Source organism: Lipophrys pholis, assembly GCF_963383615.2.
Source record: "Lipophrys pholis genome assembly, chromosome: 5".
In the NCBI taxonomy this organism is placed as follows: Eukaryota; Metazoa; Chordata; class Actinopteri; order Blenniiformes; family Blenniidae; genus Lipophrys; species Lipophrys pholis.
Genome location: NC_137628.1, coordinates 14,276,324 through 14,293,560, shown reverse-complemented (window position 1 = coordinate 14,293,560; position 17,237 = coordinate 14,276,324). Strand labels below are relative to the sequence as shown.

Below are 17,237 nucleotides of genomic sequence, written 5' to 3'. Positions count from 1 at the left end.
TTATTTTCCTTGGTTGTCAGCATTGCTAAAAACAAAAGTGCAGTGTTTTTTTAATTTTCCTTGAAGATCCCCCAGATGACCCCTAGAAAAAGACCCCCCCCTTCTCTAATCCTTGATTTGTCAAAACAATACAGTGAAGACAAACACAGGCAGATACACCCACACTCCCCACATTACGGAAACAGGAAATTTCAAAATGAAGGAAAGGTAGGTAAAGATCATGCAAAGTGATGGGCCCACCCTGTGATCTCTGGCGCCAGCTCAAGGGTTCTCAGAACCTGGACTGGAAGCCACTACGCCCACCACAGTTGTAACCTGCCAACTCTTAAATGCACTTACATGGATCTACCAATATGAACTAGTACAGCTTTACAACCTTACCCAGCATCCTAATACACATGCATGCACATGAACGTCTTCTCCCACAACAAACTTCAGTCTTTTTGTATAAATAATCTTCTTTGCGTGAAAAATCTGTTTTTCTTTCACACGCAGACTCGAATGTTATTAATGAAAAAGTGTGGAAAGTCCTACCCGTCATCGTTCCTTTTTGGAGTTGAGTCCGTCCGTGCCTCTCTTCTCTCGTTCCTCTCTTCACTCACTAACTCGTGTGTGCTTTCTTTTGTGTGTGTGTGTGTGTGTGTGTGTGTGTATGTGTGTGGGTCTCAGGCGATGTTTGACTTTCGCGGCAACAGCAAAGCAGAGTTGAACCTGAAGAGGGGAGAGGTGATCTTCCTGCTGCGACGAGTCAACGCAGACTGGCTGGAGGTAAGAACAGAAAGAGAGAAAGAGAGAGAGGGAGAGAGATGGGAGGAGGTGGAAGAGAACGAGAGAGAGTGTGTGTGTGTGGATGGAAAGGGAAAAAAAAAAGTGAGGTAGAGGAGGCGAGTAGGAGTGGGAGCCAGAAGATGGATAGAGATAAAGTGAGAGGAGTGTAAGAGAAGCAAGCTCAAGAAAGAAGCAACTAAAAGGAGGTATGGTGGAAGGAGGGAGGGAGGGAGGGTGGAGAACAAGGGAAAGAAATATCCTCTTGAAGAAGAAGGGAAATGAAAAGAGTAAATTAATAGGAATAAAGTCCAGGAGAAATATTGGGAAAATGAAAATGCAGGATGAAAATAGACATTCACCTCCTCCAAAAGGGGACACGGGCCCAGATATCTTCTGTCCACTTTGTATAACTACAGCCTGTGTGGAGGAAGCATATGTGCCAACTAATTTATGAACACAGTAGCGTATGCAGGCGCCCACACGTCACCATGCGCACGTACATCCATCTGCTACTACGCTATATCTGCATCCCGATGTAAACTTCCCATGTGGTCTCCTGGGTTGGTGGAAACGTTCGCGGTCTTCTCCCAGCTTAGTGTGACAGACACACTCCTGATCTCTGCCCATCCACGGACAGCAACTGTGAGTCGATTTGCATTTTGTCCGCGTCACTTCACAACCTTGATGATGTTGTTGTGACTGAATTCTTGCAGGAATGCAGTAGCAGATGGATTCTTCTCCATTCTGGGGATTAGTCGGGAAACATTGTGCCACATTTACTGTATGTTGTTCATGTATTTTAGATAGAATATTACACGCTGTAACATGAGAGCAACGTGTTCACTTCACGTAGGCATCCAGAAGTGGCCAATATGAGTAAATTAGTAGACTTTGGTACCAGGAGGGTTCATCTGTGTATTCTAGAAACAGATGATCCACTTGCATTTTTATTGTCCAATTAAAAACAAATGCTGTGAAGATGACTTGTTGATGTCATACATGACGGGACTGGTCAGACTAATAATACATGGAACTGTTAGAACCATTATACTGAAAACAATCTCTGAATACATTATTAAGGGAGACTTTAAGCAGATGATGTAGCAGTGGTGGAAATCAGTCCTCTCGGCAAAGAACATGAAACTGGGTTCTAAAATATACACAATTCACCAAATCTAGGATAGTCAAAGGTTGGCAAAACTATTCAGAATGGTCAATCAGACTTTAGTACAAACTGAATGATATCAATAGTACAAGTCTGCTGGTTGAGTAATATTAACTTTGATTACACAAATCAAGTCAAAATGTCAAACTTTCATTGCGTTTTGCTCATTTCTACTCATTTAGAACTTTGTTCAGTCACTGAAAACTTGAAAATTCTCAAGATGTTCTGCTCTCCATGTAAACATGGCAAACACAACTTTTCTAAAACATTGGTACTACACATGAGGCACATGGTAAATAGTTCTGCACATAAGCAAGAAATTTACCTATAATTTTGTGATCTTCGCTATTGAATTTAACAGCACTTCTTCATTAAAATATATATTTATTGTCTACCTGTTGCCGAAGTTGCAGATGCATGATGTCACGTAATACTCACTCAATTCTTGTCATGTAAGCCTCTAATTTAGCTTGCGATATTATCTTTAAAGTTCTTTTAATGCTTCCTCACTTCTACACTGTGCCTTGCATGGAGTTTGCTCCTTATTGGGATCATCATGGGGTTCATTGTCTCGCTCATGGACTGATAGACAGGGATCAAACCACCAACCGCAAGATTGAAGTTCAACCCTCTCTAACACCGTTTTAATGCGGGATAGTGCCTTGGTGTTAATTCAGCAGGTCCCCCGTGCACCGGCCTCTTTGAGGTGGAGAGACACTCTCACAGGGAGTGGCCAAATGTGTTCATCATACCCAGCTTCAACCTCCCTCATCCTCTCCTGGGCCACTTTCGCCGACCTCCACTTGGACCTATTGAAACTTCTGGTCAGCAAGTCAAACCTAATGGGCGAGTCAACGATGTTAGACGACAGCATGATCTCAATTTAAACATTCAGTTCACCCAAGGGTTCCGGCCCATTATGTCTATATGTAGGTACCACCCACTCACGGCTTCTTAAAGCAATTAAATCCACCATTTGATAATAATTCAATAATCTTAAACTGTTTCTTTTTTTAATTCAACAAAAGCTGAAGGAACTCAAAGTGTCATCATATTTACCAGATCTCAGTTCAACAAAGAACAGCAGATCCATATCATTTTGGTTCAACCGACAGATGTGCATCAACTGTTCCACACTATTGTGTCAAAATGGAGCAACATTTCTGAAGAAGAAGGCAGCTCTGAAAGCCAAAGAGGATTCAACACATTACTAACAAGGTGTACCTAATGTTGTGCTCTTTAAGTGGGAAAGTGATCCTAGCGTAGCAACAGTGAGCTTCAGTTGTCCTTTGAAATTTCAGTCATCTTGTATTAAAACGAGCTGAAAGGCCCTTAACACTTGGATTAATTTTATTTTACTTCAATATTGTTGAGTATCTACATACTGAGTTTTGTTGGACACATATCCTTTGCCAATAAGTAGATTTAATCCATTGACTTCACAAATTTCAATTGAAACTCTGTGTTTTCATGCCTACTGGGGGCATTACAATGACCTACATTCTTTTCCTTCAGACTTAAACTCAGTCATAACTACTACTTATCAAGCCCTTATTCTAACTGTTGCAGATCATTAAAACATGTTTTTTAACGTATCTTTCTGTTTCTATTCAAAAGCTAGTTTCCATGATGTGTCAAACCTTCAGCCCAAATCCAAATCCTAAAGGGGTTATATTGTGCAAAATTCACTATCTAATAGTTTTCCAACAGTAATATGTGTCCTCATACCTGGAATGACGCCTCAGAAGTGAAGAAAATCTGTTATCTCTCTCCCTGGCTTGTTTCAATTTTTAAAAAGTGTGCACTCCAATGACCAAATCAGTATTTCTACTGTTTCTGTGTAAACAAATATCGTTTTTAAAATTTTACTGCTTAAACGGAAAACATTTCTGACATGAAAACACAAAATTTAGGTGTTTTCACTTGAAACGTTGTGTAAAGCTGGGGATTATATTTCAGTGCCTGGTATCTTAATTTTCATCACTTTAAAATATACGAAGACATCGTTTAACACTTTGGGGATAAAAATCAGAACTCTTCTCATGCAAGTTAGATGCTTTAAATTCTGGTCAGTCTTTATATACAGAAAAGTCCGGAAATGTCCCCGCGGATCGATTTTGCACCAAATCGTGCTTTGATATTCAGATCTGTCAATTAGACTTATAAGAAATCCAGCAGCTGATTACAATTGTGTGTTTCAAAGAAATTGATTTGTCCTGCTGCACCGTATGAGAAGCTCTCTGGTGTCCCCCCCCCCCAAGAGATGCTCAGCTCCCAATTGGAGAATTCTTGATTTAATGCAATGTTTTTTTTCTACTTTAACCATTATAACCAGTTGTCTTGTCCTAACGTCGACCAACAAACTTAACCTAATTTTAAGATCATGCCACATCGACCCCTCATATACCTGTGAACCAGTGTGGGGCCCTACGTTTCCAGCTCCACAAGACAAATTTAACACCTCATACATAGTGTCACCTATCAGAGCAGTGAACTTAATTATAGAATACAATAAACCTAAAAAAGCACGACTAAAAAAGGTGTCATCCCCAGTTAGCAGGAGCCTACTACGGTGACCACAGAATACCTTCGCTGGTGTAATTGGAAGTGTCCTGCTCTAGTTTCTTTTAAAGGAACAAGTACTTAATGAACCAAATGGCCTGATTACACCCTGTCACGTGTCACGTGTGGGGTCCAAAAATGGACCTCTTAATTAGCTGCTCACTGGTAAAATTCTACTAAAAATGCAGGCAGTGCTTGTCTTCGAAATTGTTTTGGCCAAATCGTGTGAAGCATTGAGATGTGAGTGTGAGAGCGAAGCTGGGAGCGGGTGAGTGGGAGAGAAAGAGAGAAAGGAGGTGGAAGCTGATGTGGTGGGAGAGGGACAGAGTGAGAATCAACATGAAGGAGGAGGATGCTCTTCACCTGTGCTTGGCTTTCAACAGAGATCCAGGGATTTGTAGAGCAAAATCTATTAAACCTTATGCAACAATAGAGTTCGCTATGTTTTCTTTTGTCTCTTTTGGCAAAATTGTGCCCATGCCAGTGAGTGTTTTTTTTTTTTGGGGGGGGGGGGGTTAATGTAACACTTAAAAACTTGTGAAAAGTTGAATGAGTGCCTTTGATTTAGTCGGTGGACAGAGCGGCTGTGGGTGGAAAACGTGACAAATCCAACTGGCTTGCTGGTGCATCAAGGTAAACGTTTCAAGCGAGAAACAAAGTAACAGTTTGAGTCCTGCAGAGACTGGGAAATACAGCCGCTGCGAGGCTGCCAGTTAGAAACCGACTTCCCCGCCGGTTGCTGCAGTGATGCTGCTCAGTGGCCGGCAGTAAACGCAACGACTGAGCTGAGCGACTGTGAAGTGTCAGAGAAATAACTGCTTATGCTCCGGTTGTTCTTCCACTGTGCATTTAAAAGAAACACAAACTCCGTTTCCGAGCTGGATGGGAAGCACTCAGGCTCTAAAAATGGTGAATAATGTTTTCTGTGGATCTGGAGGAGCTTTGTCGTGTCTGATTAAATTACTTTAAGACATCTACTGAAAATTCACCTGAGTACTTGAATCACTACATATCAGAAACACTCAAATCAAAAGTATGTTTAAAAAACTTCAAGCCTTACAGAAAAGATCAGACAATTCAACTTTTGAGAAAGCACATTTGAACCAAGACAATCTCACCAGCCACTTTGTTGGGCACGCCTCGCCTAATTCTTGGTGTCGTAAATTTAACCAAGTGCTGAGACAATTTGGTGCATATCGACGTGAGAGCATCATACTGCAGATTTGTAAATGAACATCTGAATGTGGCAGCAGAAGTCGAGACTCATCAGATCAGCGAACGTTTCTCCAGTCTTCTAAAGTCCACTTATGATGCGTCTTTGTAAACTGTAGCCTCAGTTTCCCGACTTACCTGACAGGATTGAAACCCGATGGAGTCTTCTGCTGGTATAGATAGTCAGCATCAAGGTTTCTCATGTTAACCGAGCTCAGAGATGCTGCATATACCTCGATCGTAACTGAGTTACTGTTGTTATCCTATCGTTTCAAATCAGTTTATCCATTTCCGTCCGACCTCTGGTGTCAACAAGACCTTTTGGTTCAGGGAACTGCTGCTCGTTGGGTAGCTAATATTTTCTACAGTAATTTCTGTTAACTGTAGAGATGGTTGTGTTTAAGTCGACGATCTCGTCTGGCACAGACATGCCTCATTCAAAGTCAATTAAACCATCTTCCCCATTCTAAAGCTCAGTTTGATCTTCAGCAGCTCCTGTTCACCAGGTCTAAATATATTGAGTTGTGACTTTACAATTGACTGACTAACTCTATGTGTGGTTTACTAAATGTACCTGATAGAGTGGCTGATGAGTGGAGATATAGCTGATATGGTTAATTGACATGTTGTTTTCTGTAAGAGACGACAAATCATTTTAAATATCAATTGTATTATCTACTGTAAATCCAAAATAGTCAAATTCATCTTTGGAGGGAGCCTGCATGCATTCATTCACCTTTAAATCACTGCCATTTGCTTTAAGTTAAACAATATTGCTCATATATTTAATGTTATTTTATCCCCTTTTAATGTTTACTTGCAGTATCATAGCTTCTTTCTTTTCCAGCCTGGGAGCTACAGTATGAGAAGCTATAAATTTAGATTTCAACCCACGGCCTTAAATTTGCTAAAGCAGTATAAAAAAATGGATGAAAAAAAGCGTATTACATAACAAATATTCCACTCAGCTTTAGAGTTTTCATGTACAACATCTCTGTATGTTATGATCAGTGTGGTGCTTTTTGATGAAATGAAAGCCTCTTTGCACTGAAACGATGTGTTGTTTGTGTAAATGTGAGAAACTGCTGGATGCTTTTTGAATCCTCGTCTCTGCTCCTGTAGCCGAACACACTCAGACACCAGGGGTGTTGTAAAAAGGCTGTATTGCTATTACCATCAGCAGCATATTATGAACAAGCTCATTAGCCAGGAAAACTTCTCTGGAGATGTGTTTCTCTGCATGTTACTTTCCAGTAAATCACCCGTCTTATTGTCGGTCCCCATGAAACTCATGTCTTCTTCTTCTTCTGCATCTTCTTTTTTAGGGGATGGCCAACAATCAGACAGGAATCTTCCCAGAATCTTTTGTGAAGATTATAAAGCCCCTCCCGGAGAGTGACTCTGAGAGCGAAGGGGGAGGCCACCCGTACAGCTGCCTGCGCTGCTTCCTGCTCACCCCTTCTGGAGTCGACACCAGGTCTGTCAGGCATCACTGCCTTAACAAGACTTAACACAGCAGCAGGAAGCCCGGTTTTAGCCAGATTGTTAACAGTTTGCTTTGAGGTGTTTAAAAAGCTTCCAATTGATTTGCAATCTTTATTCCTTTAATAACTGACATGCAAATCACAATGAAGCACAGTGCTGTGCTTTGGTTTGGCATCAACTAAGTTCCTCTGGCCCCTAATGGAGTCTATTGGAAATAACAGGTCTAACAACCTTTATACACCGGAGGCAAAAGAAATGAATGACTGGAAAATGCTCTATATTGGCTGATGAATATTTCATGTCAGAAAATGCAAATTTACGACCGATATTCAATTGAAGCTTTAAATCTGTGTGCCAACTTATTCCTCTTGACAAAAAAGACAAAAAAAAAATGTGAGGTCGATCTTGCCCCTGTCCTCATTGTCTCAACATATTTAATATATGAATGATTGATTTTACTGTCAGGATACAACAAGTACAATGAAATGTTCTCAGGTCTTTTCAGTGGAATGAAAGAAACAAGAATGGGAAGTTTGAAGACCTGTTTACACGACAATGTTTCAACAAAAAAAAGCATTGTTTTGAAAGGTTTCTCGTTGACACGTCAATGTTTTGAAAACGCTTTGAAAACGATGAACACGGAAATGACAGAAATGCTGAACATGATGTAGTTAGCATGCCAGGCCTCAACGAGGTGCTGTTGTTTGTTCATGTAATAAAACCACACATACGACAACAAGATGCTATAAACATTAATAATGGCGAGGACACCAGCATTCATAAGGACAGACGACCAAGTTGATTTGCAATTACTGGTGACTCCAAACTATCAAACTACCAAGTCCCAGGAGAATCTGGACTGGGAGACATGACAGTCTGGAGGCCGCCATTGTTGTTATTGTCCATCTACTCGTGCATGTGCGGAAGACCTATTTACTACGACCACGGTGCTCATGAGCAGTAGCAGTGTTTCAGAAAGTAGCGTTTTTCCCCGTTTCCATTAAGACTGAATGACTGTTTTCAAAAAGTTGCACTTTTCCCCATTTCAGTCAGAGTAGAGCAAAGTTCCACCTTAATATTCCTTTTCAAAAGCTTGCTTCAAGCACCGTTGCCATGTAAACGGACACCTGAAATACATCAATAGGTGTTTTCCGTTTTCACATGAAAATGTAGGGCGGAATTGGTGGTTAAGTCAATATTTTGTTTTAAGGAGGGAACAAAGGATTTTAGGGTCAAAGTGTAATGCCAGTTAATTATCAGTATCTATCAAAGGTGGTCCAAGGAAGGAAGTTTTAAGATCTTTCCACAGGTTTATTTATAAGCCTCATAGATGCATATTTCTTCATGGAGACCTCATCTTTCAATATGAGACTTAGAACAGACTTAGTGTTAGGCAGTATATCAGGATGTCTGCTGGCTCCTCTAATGATATTAGGACCCCATCTAAGTCGAAGTACAAGACAAAAGCTCTCCAAGATCATTGTTTTCAGTGTTCTGAGTTTCCATATTGCAAATAGCAATAAAGACCAACATTGCTGAGATGTGACAACAAACAAATCCATCATAACAATGGCCTTGGAAAGCTTTTGTCTTCTTCCTTAGATGCAAGGAAGCAATGGTTAAAACATCCAAAATTCAATCAACATTGGCAAAAAATAAATAAAAAATCTCTTTCTAATCCAAAATCTAAAAAAAGCTTGTGATTTGGATCTGTGTAGTAAATCATATCGGAAATACAAGAGGCAACAGTCCCGTTCAGTCAATTCCAGCAACAGCAGCACTGAATAAGACACTAAAAACCAACAAAACTCAATGGGATGTCGACAATAAGATGCCAAAGGGTTTAAATTACAATGAAATAAGAACTGAAGCTGAAGTGAGACAGAACAAAGCAGAGTGTTTTTCGGCTTTCTGCATCAGCCGACCTCTATTCAATGTCAGCCAGTTTTCCCGCCCAGGTGGGCTCGGACTTCTTCCAAAGGGGCAAAGTAAATCAATGTGATAATAATTATAGACTATGGGAGAACCATGGTGCATTTTATGGAATCAGACTTTTCGTTTTGCTTCTGGTGGGAGACTAAAATGAGTCCTGATGAAAGTAAACACTGATGATTGAATGAACTGAGTCAGCAATAGTCTTGTTTGAAGTTTTTAGGGTTGCTTTTAACTGTTGAGGAGGCATTGAGATTTAAGAATCGTAAATACTTGGTGAAACTGGTTTTGATAACCGATTGAAAGCTGAATTGTTCAGTAAGGATGATGTAATAAAACCACTGTGAACAAATCAAAAATATAAATCACAAAACCATTGGTGGAACAAGTGCAACTGTTTCTTATCTCTGACATACACACAGCACACCATAGCCTTCAATTTGCAAATACAAAACATCCAGCATTGACCTAAAATGTGTTACTTGGTCTGAAAAATGTAAACCTTATTTTGTCACTATTTTATTTTACCCGAGATGAAATTGTGTTGAATGTGGCCCTTCAGCTAAAATGTGTTTGACACCCCTGATCTAATACATTTTATATTATGGATGTTATATTCATTACAATAACATCAAACCAGAGTGCTGTCTATGGCAATGCCCCAAAAAATCACATTGTTCAGGGAAAACATTAACTATTTGTCATCCAACCTAATATTTAGCTTTGTGTGTTTCTTCTTCCAACAGAGATGTGTGTGTACAAGAGGACCTCAGCATCCAGCCAACCCACAAGGACCTTCTGGCTCACATGAGGTAATGATTAACCAAAAAAGTCCCAGTTTTACACTTTTTCAAGGGTTTTATTGGTAGTTATAAAGAGTGTGCTTCCTGTCATGTTTGTTTCGCATGTTTAGCAATATTAATATTTGTGTTGTCGAGCGGTGGAGATGAAATCACATCACACTTTTTGGAAGATTAATGCACCTTCCAGAAAATGTGTTAATGGTAGGCGATGATGGAGGAGCTTGAGGTGCAGATGAATGTAGGAGATACAGACACATGACAAGATCTGTGTCCTTGCCGTGGACCTCCCCCGCCATGTCTTTGCAGGATTAAAAAAACAAGTTTTAAACTTATTTCTTTTTTTTTTACTATTCTTTTTATTTTTAAATGTTGACAGGTCTAGTACAAGGGGTCTGTACAGTCATATATATATATATATATACACTCACCTAGACTAGCAAAGATAAGGAAAACTTGACACTGCAGATCAAACAAACACATAGTCCATGTAGGTGAGGAAATAAATACAGAATTTAAAAAAAGAAGTAAATAATATACCCAGAGTTATTATTGAGCAGACATACTGTGCTTGTATGAAGAGAAAGAAAATAAACAAATACAAATAAAAAAAAAACTTAAAATGAGAAGAAACTAAATATGCAGGACTTGTTGCTAGGTTATATTAGGCAGAACTTTGAGTCCATCCAAATATGTTAACATCGGGTCCCATATGGAGAAGAACTTATCTCTAGAACCTCTAAGTGAGTATTTCATCTTTTCTGACTGTATAAACTGCATGATGTCACTCAACCACAGGGACACTTTAGGTTGGTTTCTGGACTTCCAGTGTCGTCGTAATTCTTCTTCGTGCAAGCAAACGTTGTAAAAGTTATTATATTTTCATCACCTCTTGATAATGTGTAATATCTACTCTCCAAAACACCAAATATGGCTGCTGCTGCACTTGGTGGTTGGTTGTAAATCAATATTGAGTGCATTTAAAGGGATCCAAAACAGGGCAGGATGGAAACATGTGTGTTAAGTTGGCTGGGGCTTTACAACTGTTGCCACTTGCAGTTATGTTAGGATATATTTTGGACAGCCTTGCCTTGGAAATGTGAGCTTGATGCATAACATTGAACTGTATTACACTACGTTTTGCACAGGAGGCAATTTTGTTGACTCTGTAGGGCACTATTCTACCTATCTTCCTCTGTGTCCTCCCCAAGCTCATCCCCCCAGTTCTCTCAGATTTTTTACTAGGCTTTTATTAAAAGAAGTTATACTGTCGGTAATCTTCGAAATTAGTCTTTTTGTGTTCAAAAGAACTATTTAACATATCATCTAAACCTGGAAGTGAAGGTAAACCCGTAAAGTTAGGCTCACTGTGCTGAAGGAAGTGGCAAGCTTGGAAATACCGAAATAAGCTGGATCATGGAAGATGTATGTGTTAGTTCATCCAAACTAGCAAATAGACCACTGGTATACATATCTTTAAATATTTAAATGCTTTGTCTTTGCCAAAGACAAAATACTGTGTCGCTGGTGGAAAAGAATGGTTATTGCATATAGGACTGATATGAAGAAAATGATTGATATTATTGATAAGAGTAGACAGGGGAAGACTTGACGTGACGAGGACATTAAGGGATTTTGAGATACAAGATGTGGCTTCAAAGCGACACCTGTCTGTATTAGTGGCGTGGAGCCAATGAAGGATCTTTTGTGGCCCAGTAGTAGTAGAGGAGGTTTAAAAGAGCTAAGCCACCCTGCAGTTAGGGACTCTGTAGAGGATCTCACTGCAATCTAGGTCTCTTACCACTCCACATGAATGAGATGAAAACCCTGCCAATAGATTTAAGGAAAGATTTCAAACAAATATGAGAATTTAGAAAGCACATTCATTGTTTTTGTACAGTTCATAGTTGATGTATGTTAAGTGATGGACAGGGGAAAAAAAGAAAGAGTTATTTTGTGGAAATAAAAAGCACCAATACTCCCTAACTAATCAGAAAAGTTTCAAGCAGCTTAACCATTTTCCAGGTGTTCAGGAAATTTGGGGTCTCTGCACCGTGCAGTCCAGTTCAGAGGGGAAGAAACAAAAAAAGTCACGCGTTTCCACTCTTTTCCGAACTTGACAGATGCCGAATCGAAACTCTATGTTCCTCTGGCACAGAACTTGTTTTACTGCGTTGAACGCAGTCCGTTTCCTAGCAAGTGCCGTGCTGACATCCTGGCACATCTGAATAGTTTTTAAAAGTTCAGCTCGTGGGTTCGAGTCCAGTGCAGGACTGCCTCTTTGTATTGGAATTTGGAAAAACACACCAGGAATGTGCTGGGGGATTTTCCATGACCGGTCCGAAACGTTTCGGATCCAGTGGGATCTCTGTAGTTCAGGTGATGCAAGAAGAACTTCATGTCCTGTTGGCCTTCATCAGAAACTCCGACATGAACTTCAGTGAATCTTTAGCATCCTCACTGCCTCTAGAGATATTTATTATGCGGTGATTGGGGTCTGCAATGGTCGACTCTGCAGCCACTAAATGTTCAAAATTATACCCGGTATAGTATGGTATAGTAATACGTCATAGTAATACATTACACTTCGTGTCTTCGTGGGGAAATTCTTTGTGGCCAAGCTGTTAGGTCAGAAAGCATTTAGTACTGATTGAAATAGTTCAGCAGAGCTTATAGTCATTAGATTATCAGGTAGATTAGAGCACAACAGAGTAGAACTGTGAACACTTAAAAACCCAAAAATGTAAAGGTCACCTGTCATAATGAAGTATATAGAGGCAATGTTCAGTATGTTCCTCCTCCTTACCATCCATGAGGGGCTGTGGACTTAAATAATTGTGCGCTGAAAACCTGCAGATTGCCAGTTGCCAACCCGCCAGATTAGTTTCTGTTAAGACTTCCAAATCTCCCCCAACAAACGGCCCTCCTTCAATCCTTCATTCCCAAAGCGCCACCACCACCGGATGCATGTGCTCATTACACTATCTTTTTCTCTTTCATTGCCTCCGTCCCTCTGTCTCTCATTATCTGGTAATTTAGATAGGTGAGCGCAGTGATGATTAGCCCACCCCATTCATAATCACCTCATTTCCGCCGCTTATCTACTCATTATTGTTTTTGTGTGTGTGTGTGTGTGTGTGTGTGTGTGTGTGTGTGTGTGTGTGTGTGTGTGTGTGTGTGTGTGTGTGTGTGTGTGTGTGTGTGTGTGTGTGTGTGTGTGTGTGTGTGTGTGTGTGTGTGTGTGTGTGTGCGCGTGTTCGGGACTATTGTGCCCTGCAGTTGGATAAATGAGACCCCGGTCATGAGTTTTAATATGGCTCGGCAATGGAAACCAGGGTGAATATGTGCAGAGGAAAGAGTAACATATCAACAAAGGCTGTTTATGGAATGGTTTGATGCAGCTGTGCAGCAGTGGTTTTGCAGTTTCACCTCACAGCAGGAACACACAGGCTTGGTTCTGCAATCAAAGCATTAAAGGTTTTAGGTTCTCGGTCTTGCCGTCACAATTTAAAAGTGAACCGCTTTGAAAAATGTTTTCTTATTATTGGTCCCTAATAAATCACCAGCCTTGCAATATGCACTCACACACTCCGTCTGAAGCTCCCAGCTCCCCTCTCACCGCCATTCTTTAAACCTTCCTGCAGTGAAATAAAACTTTTAATGAAAATCGGTCTTCAGATCACCTATTAACGCCCAGCTGTTACCACATATGACCTCTTCCACGTTGCTAATATCTTTTTGGAATTTTAATGTTTTGTTTCATATAAATCAACCTTGAGAGGTGTGAAAGGTTTTCAAGATAAAGGCCCCATTTCCACAGTTTTTGAAGTGGAAACAGAAAACCTTTGCGTCCGTTTACGCAACAGCGGTGGTCGGAGCCACTGAAAATGCAACTATTTGAAAACAGCTCCCAAAGTGGAGCTTTTTGAAAATGCTCCGAAATGAAGGAAAATGCAACTTTTCTGAAATGCTGCCATTCGCATGCGCACCACATCCATAGTAAGTAGGTCTGTGTGAGTTGATAGACAATAATCAAATCAAAACAAACTTTATTTAAACAGCACTGTTCATTCAAAAGGTCGTAGCACAATGTGCTTCACATACTAGAAAAAATAGAAAAAAATTTAAAATAACAATGGCAGCCTCCAGAGTGTCATGACTCCCACTCCATATACTGGGACTTGGTAGCTTTATAGTTGACAGTCACCTGTAATAACAATACAACTTGGTCGTCTGTCCCTTTGAATGTCCTTGTACTCTCCATTGTTAATGTTCATATCATATTGTTCTCTGTGCGTATTCGTGAGTGGTTTCATTCCAAAATCAACCAACCGTGCCAGTCGTGGCCCAACTCGCTAACTACGTCGTTCAGCATTTCTGCAAAACCTTTCCGAAATGAAAAAGCACAAATAGACCCATGTGTTGTAATACCAGTTTATGCCACAAGATGGTGTAATGAGCCGAAACAGTCTGGCCGACATTTTCTAAACGTTCCACCTGTCAGTGGCTCTGAGCATCATTGTCTTGTAAACAGACACCCAAAATGCAATGACATTTTTCTCTTTTCAGCAAGCTACTTAGAAACGTGTGAAATGTTGTTTTTCAGGGTATACTGGGTTACTTTAATCTATATTACGCCTTTGCTAAAATAATTGTCGTGGATTTTCCTCAGTTGCTTTCTGTTGGTGTCACGTCAGTGTGACTGTGATCAAATGAGCGTTTGTTGAGTAACCGTCTCCTGGTATTAATCCCCCTTCAGGGACGTCTTCAAAATAGACGACATCGCCCTGAACTACCGCGACCCGGAGGGAGACCTCATCCGTATCCTTGACGACGACGACATCCAGCTGATGATCACTGAAAGCCAGGGTCAGTGCAGCAAGGTCAAGAGACCCGTCAATCAGTTTCCATGGGAACTGCATGTTACCCTGACCTCTGACTTTTCTGTTTACAATGTTGAAGCCTGAGAATGAAGGGGGAAAAGTTACAGGTCTTTCGAAAGCCGAGCAAGTATATTTTCAAATGTTTCCTCAATATAGCATTTCACTTTTATTTCTGGCCTGTTTCATTGAACACGCCATTCATTTTACTCAGCATTCAACAAACGTCTGCATTTTACCTTCCGAGATTCTTTATTTTTCTTGGAATGTACTATAGATAGCTCATTATGTGCAGGGTAAACCTTGGTGAGCATCATAAATGCGTACAGGTTAGTGTTAGTGTTAGTGTTAGTGTTAGTTAGTGGCCCTTTAAGTACAAACTTGTCTCCAATATTTTTTTTGTGAAATTTCTCCTAAGCACACTTTTGTTGAATGAAAAAGCTTTTATGAACAAAAATAATCATTTCTTGTGTCATCCCAAATGACCTTGTGAGTGTAAAACTGTTCGATGCCACATTTCACGTTTCAAATCCAACCCTGAACTAATGCCAGACCAATTGTGTTGATCTAAGATGCAGTTACCACCATTACTATCCATTTATAATTTCTGATAATATTGAAGGTCCTCGCCACTGAAAATTGCAAAGAGAAAAACTGAAGTGCATTCATAGTAAGTTCATGTGTAATAGTTCTTTCATTTGATAGAAGCTGTCAACCTACGAGTTAACCTGACTTACTCCAGGTCTTCAGCCCTCCGTCTTAAGGGTAAGGTTACCCGGCCCCTGCTGCGGTTCAGTAGACAGGAGAAACACAACTGAGTAACTGTCGAGGCTGGGTGGCGAGGGTGCTTCGCTCCGACTCTCACGGTCTAGCATCCAGAGGTCACGCCCATGTTGCAGTCGACATTGCCAGGTCAGCACAGCAGCCTTCAGGCCTGAACTATATAATGGCGACCACCTCTGTTAACGACCGCGCCCCTCTTTGTCGACGTGCACTTGGTCCCGTCGGACTGAGGCTTTAGAGTCCAGGCATAGGACACAAGGGCATTAAGCAGCAATTAAGCTGAAACAACCTGTGAAAGACTTGATATGATGTGTTGATATCACTGAATAGCGCTCTTAATCATTCATATGTCAAATCAGGGAGAGAAATGGGAATGTCCCGAAATTTAGGCCTTTTTAGTGTATCGAAATACACTTTTATTTAGAATTTAGCAATAGCAAACAGCTTGCAAGAAGGATATTTTCAAATAATCCAAATTGATAATACAGCTTAAAAATCCTAAAGCCAAATACTGAGAATCAGTAACCAGAGGAGGGGTCGAAGCGTTGATCAGACGCTTAGGCTCATCCAATAGTGGGGACCCCGGCTGGGGTCCGGGCTGTCTCAAGCCGAGGAGTTCAGTGCATCGAGGGTTGACTGTTAATCCTGTAAAAGAGGCTCACTGTATGGATTCCGTTGGCTTAATGATGCAAACTCCTCGCTTTTGCACTCATGCTTGTTTAATTATTTCATTTTAATTCTATTACATGTACAATAAGTTCAGTTCTCGAACTTTGTTCTTCATATTTCTTGTTATCCAACCGATCTGTGATATCTGTGATATCTGTGAGCCCTGGATGTTTCCATGTTACACTGTTTTATTTTCATACATGCAATACCAACCAGTGCTGTTAAAAATCCTCTTGTTGTTTATGAAACAGACCCTGAATTCTATTCTGCAGCAGTTTGCATTACTTTTTAAACACTTCAAACATTTTTGGATGCTAAAGAGTTGGTGCTGTAGCATGTCTCAGTGTTATGAAACTCCTCCTTGATGGTGAATTAAATCATTGATCATGTGTTTCATCCACATATCTTCTGTGGCTCATTCATATTTTCTTCATGTGTCTGCATTTCATTCACACTCGCCTCAGGAAATTCACATATTGCCTTTTTTTTTCCCCTCTCCCCGTCCTCATCTTTAATGCAAAGTTATTCCCCTCGTATTCCCTTTTAAGCGCCTCTGCAGGCACTGTGGAAGTGATGCATCTTTAAAAGTTGATTATCACACAAGACTGACACTTAGAAGACAAACTCCTCTGTGGAGCATTCACGAGCTGCTTGTTTGTTTCCTTTTGCCAGAACTCGGCATTATTGGCAGGAAACAGCAGATGGAGTCAAATATATGCATGTTGATTCTGTGACGACAGCACATTTACATCTTCTTATGATTTCTCTCATTTCGGAGTGAAGTTATTCTCGACCAGCGTCCAGACCGACGATTGCGCTGGAGCCACTAAATCACAGGCTGCTGCCTCTTTTTCCTCTCTCTGAGCTGCCACCTGAGATTTCTCCACGCATAGAAGTATAAATGGAGCTTTTTAGGTGTTAATGGGTGTTTTTGTGATGATCTGCTCCCGTGCGGCCCTCTCTAATGTGAGTTCGCTGAGT

General features: G+C 40.6%; 2 protein-coding genes across 3 annotated transcripts in view; one reads left to right on the top strand and one right to left on the bottom strand.

Moving 5' to 3' along the window:
* Positions 1-1,466, bottom strand: part of pvalb7 (parvalbumin 7) — a 62,099-nt gene extending 60,633 nt beyond the window's left edge. The window contains exons 1-2 of one of the 2 annotated variants that reach the window (XM_080462932.1): positions 1,128-1,466; positions 535-1,029 (exon numbers count right to left, since the gene is read on the bottom strand). In XM_080462932.1, coding sequence (XP_080319058.1) covers positions 535-541 — 7 coding nt within the window. In that variant the 5' untranslated portion in view covers positions 542-1,029; positions 1,128-1,466. The remainder of the gene's footprint in view (positions 1-534; positions 1,030-1,127) is intronic. The other variant, XM_080462933.1, reaches the window with a different exon arrangement.
* The window catches only part of ncf4 (neutrophil cytosolic factor 4), a 50,391-nt gene extending 33,732 nt beyond the window's left edge, over positions 1-16,659 (top strand). The window contains exons 7-10 of the mRNA XM_080462931.1: positions 670-768; positions 7,033-7,184; positions 9,871-9,936; positions 14,684-16,659. Of these exons, the coding sequence (XP_080319057.1) occupies positions 670-768; positions 7,033-7,184; positions 9,871-9,936; positions 14,684-14,891 (525 nt within the window). The 3' untranslated portion in view covers positions 14,892-16,659. The remainder of the gene's footprint in view (positions 1-669; positions 769-7,032; positions 7,185-9,870; positions 9,937-14,683) is intronic.
* Positions 16,660-17,237: the final 578 nt, after the last annotated feature.